The following is a 2,071-nucleotide window of genomic DNA, read 5'->3' on the forward strand; positions in this document are numbered from 1 at the left end:
TAAGTTCAATTTATCTGAGTAAAGAAATTAATTCCCTCCTAGTCATGTGGAGGCCTTCGACAATGTGAGGCTAGCTCTTTGACTTTTCAGCAAGCAAGCAAGCAATGTCCCTTGTCTGCATCTGCAATCTGCTTTCTACGTTGGTATGGAGAGTAAACCATTTTGGACTGATTATAACTTTTGAATTTGCAACCCTAAAGAAAAAAGTTAATTGAAGGTGCGATGTCACGTACTACATCATTAGATATGTTGATGCTCGAGAAGAGCAAAGACACCATTAGAATTTTACAATTGAAGTTCCATTACAAAAGGCAATTAACAAAAAAGAAAAAAAAAGGCGAAAAGTTGGAAAAGAAAATCCTACAAACCAACACAGTTTCTTGAAGTGGTGACACCCCCATCAACAACCAAGTTGTGGCCACTGACATACTTGGACTCGTCGCTAGCAAGATACAAAGCGGCCTCGGCAATGTCCTTAGCCCTAAGCGTTGGTCCCCTCAGATTGGCAAGACTCCTCACAAACTCCTCCATCTTCTCAACTTCTTGCTCGCACGGTACCCCGAAACTCATACATTCATCTGCTCCCTCCCCTTCCTGGTCGCTGCCGCCACCGCCGCTCCATGCGTTGACTAGCATCGACGTTGCCACCCCGAAAGGCGAGATGCAGTTGACCCGGATCCCGTACCGGCCCAGCTCGCACGCCGCATTCTTCGTGAGCCCCACGATGGCGTGCTTCGACGCCGTGTAGGCGTGCGGGCCCAGGCCCCCGAGGACCCCGGCCACGCTGGCCATCGAGATGATGCACCCGCTCCCCCGCGGTATCATGGCCCGGGCCGCATGCTTCATCCCCAGCGCCGTGCCCCGGACGTTCACTCTCATCACGTGGTCGAACTCCTCGGCGTTAAAGTTCAGTATGCTCTTGCTCTTACCCGATTGGCTCCCTAGGACCCCAGCATTGTTGAAGAGGATGTCGAGGTGGCCGTAGCGGGAGAGCGTCGAACTTATCATGTTCTCCACGTCGGGTTCCGAGCTCACGTCGCAGTGAACGTAGGTGACACAATAATTAGGGGCCAGCGAACTCGCGAGAGCTTCTCCAAGGACATCTTCAACATCCGCGACAATGACCTTTGCGCCGTGTCTAGCAAAAAGCCGTACGGCGGCCTCTCCTATTCCTTTGGCGCCGCCTGTGACGATGGCTACTTTTCCCTCCAACCTGTGCATATGAAATGGGAATGAGGGAGTTGATTCAGATGATGAATGTCAATATAAAAGCAACAGACTAGGACTATAGTTAAGAGGGAGAATGATCTTACCTCCGGAGGTAATTAGCGGCATTGCTGTGGCTTTCTCTTTCCGAGAAATGAAGTCCTTGAAGAGGCTTCTCAGACATCACTTGGGCAGGCATTGTGTCTAGAGAGAGAGAGAGAGAGAGAGAGAGAGAGAGAGAGAGAGAGAGAGAGAGAGCGAGCAAAGATGGTGGGTTGCTCGAGAGGGATGAGCTGAGGGTTTTTATAGGCAAGGCAAGAAGGCAAGTTCCTCGGAGGGTGTCCCTGAACTCTGCATCTAATGCACTCCCCTGGTCCTTTCAACAATCGAACTTCTCCCATTAAATTAAGCTTTGAGGCCATATCTAGTTTTGTTTTTATTGAAAGAAACCAAGGGATGTGCTTTGACCAAAGTCCTTCTTCTATGCTTCCAAAGGAAACACGGCTAAAGCTATGCTTCCATGGCAGGTGTCATTGTATTTCACCGTGACGGGACGTAGAAACACAGTTTCAAAGCGGGGGGGCGGGGGAGTGGCGGGCGAGATTCGAAACCCTAATTCACGAGGGCAAGATATAGAAATTTTATATGAAATTTCACATGACTTCGTATATGTGTAACAAAAATCACACGAAACATGTATTGTCAATCCCCGCTAACCTTTTATCGAATCTGTCATTAGTTTTTTTGAGGGTACGTCGTCAGTAAATATGATTTGAGCACCAACAAAGCTAATTGAAAATAGTAAAATTACATTCCGAAATAGCGCGATATTCGATGAAAACAAGCATTCCAAGAAACCCACTGA

At 48.3% G+C, this 2,071-nt stretch overlaps 1 protein-coding gene across 1 annotated transcript; it reads right to left on the reverse strand.

The window, feature by feature from the left end:
* Nucleotides 1–343: 343 nt before the first annotated feature.
* Nucleotides 344–1,430, reverse strand: LOC115685877 (short-chain dehydrogenase reductase 2a-like). Its single transcript, XM_030611015.2, has 2 exons — nucleotides 1,314–1,430; nucleotides 344–1,213 (listed from the first exon to the last, which is right to left on the reverse strand). The coding sequence occupies exons 1-2, from the start codon at nucleotides 1,403–1,405 to the stop codon at nucleotides 361–363; spliced, it is 945 nt and encodes a 314-aa protein (XP_030466875.1). The 5' UTR covers nucleotides 1,406–1,430; the 3' UTR covers nucleotides 344–360.
* Between the last annotated feature and the right edge of the window lie 641 nt (nucleotides 1,431–2,071).

This window comes from Syzygium oleosum, unplaced genomic scaffold (genome assembly GCF_021117445.2).
Source record: "Syzygium oleosum isolate NSW1041296 unplaced genomic scaffold, Sole_v2.1 Sole_v2.10, whole genome shotgun sequence".
In the NCBI taxonomy this organism is placed as follows: domain Eukaryota; kingdom Viridiplantae; phylum Streptophyta; class Magnoliopsida; order Myrtales; family Myrtaceae; genus Syzygium; species Syzygium oleosum.

Coding starts and splice junctions, on each gene's coding strand:
- LOC115685877 (XM_030611015.2), bottom strand. CDS start 1,405: ATGCCTGCCCAAGTGATGTCTGAGAAGCCTCTTCAAGGACTTCATTTC. Junction 1,214..1,313: donor GCCGCTAATTACCTCCGGAG/GTAAGATCATTC, acceptor TCATATGCACAG/GTTGGAGGGAAAAGTAGCCA.